Raw genomic sequence first — 2,527 nt, forward strand, 5'->3', positions numbered from 1 at the left:
TACTGATACCAGTTCATCCTTATTGAAACAGGCCTTTCTTTCTTTTTCCACTTCACATTACACTATGTGTTAAGAGCCCACTCAACTGCGGAAGTATTTCCGAGCACTGTGAAACTGAAGGGTGATCTTCCAGCGTGAAGATGAGTGGTTTGTACGTACAAAGCTTGGAAGCTTGAATCTATGGAGCAGTGATTTATATGAGGAATCTTCTTTGTTTCTCTCTGAAGAGAAATCACGTTTGTTTCAGGGGTCAGGGATAGTAAGTACCTTTCATTTAGATGAGGATGAAAAACACAATGCTATTATTGACAGAAGAGAAGTAGTATACCTTCATCCATGTCCTTCTGTTGTGCTACTTCATATGAGGGATCTCTTTTGTTTCTCTCTGAAGAGAAATCATTATTGTTTCAGGGGTCAGTGATTTATACCAAGAGCTGCAGCACTGAGGAGAGGGAGGATCAATGGCCGGAGTGACGGTGGGTAGTGGGTGGGGACTGTCGCTGGGTAGTGGGTGGGGAGTGACGCTGGGTAGTGGGTAGGGAGTGACGCTGGGTAGTGGGTGGGGAGTGACGGTGGGTAGTGGGTGGGGAGCGATGGTGGGTAGTGGGTGGGGAGTGTCGCTGGGTAGTGGGTGGGGAGTGACGGTGGGTGGGGAGCGATGGTGGGTGGTGGGTGGGGAGCGATGGTGGGTAGTGGGTGGGGAGTGATGCTGGGTAGTGGGTGGGGAGCGATGGTGGGTAGTGGGTAGGGAGTGACGCTGGGTAGTGGGTAGGGAGTGACGGTGGGTAGTGGGTGGGGAGTGACGGTGGGTAGTGGGTGGGGAGTGACGGTGGGTAGTGGGTGGGGAGTGATGGTGGGTAGTGGGTGGGGAGTGATGCTGGGTAGTGGGTGGGGAGTGACGGTGGGTAGTGGGCGGGGAGTGATGCTGGGTAGTGGGTGGGGAGTGACGGTGGGTAGTGGGTGGGGAGTGACGGTGGGTAGTGGGTGGGGAGTGACGGTGGGTAGTGGGTAGGGAGTGACGCTGGGTAGTGGGTGGGGAGTGTCGCTGGGTAGTGGGTGGGGAGTGTCGCTGGGTAGTGGGTAGGGAGTGACGCTGGGTAGTGGGTGGGGAGTGATTCTGGGTAGTGGATAGGAGGTGATGGTGGGTAGTGGGTAGGGAGTGATGGTGGGTAGTGGATGGGGAGTGATGGTGGGTGGGGAGTGATGGTGGGTAGTGGGTGGGGAGTGTCGCTGGGTAGTGGGTGGGGAGTGACGGTGGGTGGGGAGCGATGGTGGGTGGTGGGTGGGGAGCGATGGTGGGTAGTGGGTGGGGAGTGATGCTGGGTAGTGGGTGGGGAGCGATGGTGGGTAGTGGGTAGGGAGTGACGCTGGGTAGTGGGTAGGGAGTGACGGTGGGTAGTGGGTGGGGAGTGACGGTGGGTAGTGGGTGGGGAGTGACGGTGGGTAGTGGGTGGGGAGTGATGGTGGGTAGTGGGTGGGGAGTGATGCTGGGTAGTGGGTGGGGAGTGACGGTGGGTAGTGGGCGGGGAGTGATGCTGGGTAGTGGGTGGGAGGTGACGGTGGGTAGTGGGTGGGGAGTGACGGTGGGTAGTGGGTGGGGAGTGACGCTGGGTAGTGGGTAGGGAGAGACGCTGGGTAGTGGGTGGGGAGTGTCGCTGGGTAGTGGGTGGGGAGTGTCGCTGGGTAGTGGGTAGGGCGTGACGCTGGGTAGTGGGTGGGGAGTGATTCTGGGTAGTGGATAGGAGGTGATGGTGGGTAGTGGGTAGGGAGTGATGGTGGGTAGTGGATGGGGAGTGATGGTGGGTGGGGAGTGATGGTGGGTAGTGGGTGGGGAGTGACGGTGGGTAGTGGGTGGGGAGTGACACTGGGTAGTGGGTGGGGAGTGACGGTGGGTAGTGGGTGGGGAGTGACGGTGGGTAGTGGGTGGGGAGTGACGGTGGGTAGTGGGTGGGGAGTGACGGTGGGTAGTGGGTGGAGAGTGACGCTGGGTAGTGGGTGGGGGTGGGTGGGGAGTGTCGTCGCTGGGTAGTGGGTGGGGAGTGGGTGGGGAGTGTCGCTGGGTAGTGGGTGGGGAGTGACGCTGGGTAGTGGGTGGGGAGTGACGGTGGGTAGTGGGTGGGGAGTGGGTGGGGAGTGACGCTGGGTAGTGGGTGGGGAGTGGGTGGGGAGGGGTGGGGAGTGACGCTGGGTAGTGGGTGGGGAGTGGGTGGGGAGTGACGCTGGGTAGTGGGTGGGGAGTGGGTGGGGAGTGGGTGGGGAGTATCGCTGGGTATGCCGGAATCTCCCATCCTTTCGGGACACGTAGCTTCCCCAGTCCGAGGTCGGCGGCGAGGGGCGCCGCTCTAAAGAGGCCACGGAGGCAGTTAAAGAGGCGGAGAAATACTATGGTGGAGTGGGGTATACGTCCCGCGCCAGAGCCGCCACCGCGGACAGACACCCACCCAGACCCTCCCCTATAGGTTCAGGTTTTGCGGCCGGAGTCCACACCTTTGGGGGGGGTACTGTCACGTTCTGACATTAGTTATTT

The 2,527-nt window shown here is 60.2% G+C and overlaps 1 protein-coding gene across 1 annotated transcript; it reads right to left on the reverse strand.

Annotated features, from left to right (window-relative positions):
- Nucleotides 1-458: 458 nt before the first annotated feature.
- LOC121840976 (extensin-like) lies at nt 459-2,288 on the reverse strand. Its single transcript, XM_042306379.1, has one exon. It carries the CDS (start codon nt 2,286-2,288, stop codon nt 459-461), a length of 1,830 nt encoding a protein of 609 aa, XP_042162313.1.
- Between the last annotated feature and the right edge of the window lie 239 nt (nt 2,289-2,527).

The sequence above is a fragment of the Oncorhynchus tshawytscha genome, linkage group LG26, assembly GCF_018296145.1.
Source record: "Oncorhynchus tshawytscha isolate Ot180627B linkage group LG26, Otsh_v2.0, whole genome shotgun sequence".
In the NCBI taxonomy this organism is placed as follows: domain Eukaryota; kingdom Metazoa; phylum Chordata; class Actinopteri; order Salmoniformes; family Salmonidae; genus Oncorhynchus; species Oncorhynchus tshawytscha.

Bases quoted from the DNA above. Each gene is read 5' to 3' on its own strand.
- LOC121840976 (XM_042306379.1), bottom strand. From the start codon at position 2,288: ATGGGAGATTCCGGCATACCCAGCGATACTCCCCACCCACTCCCCACC.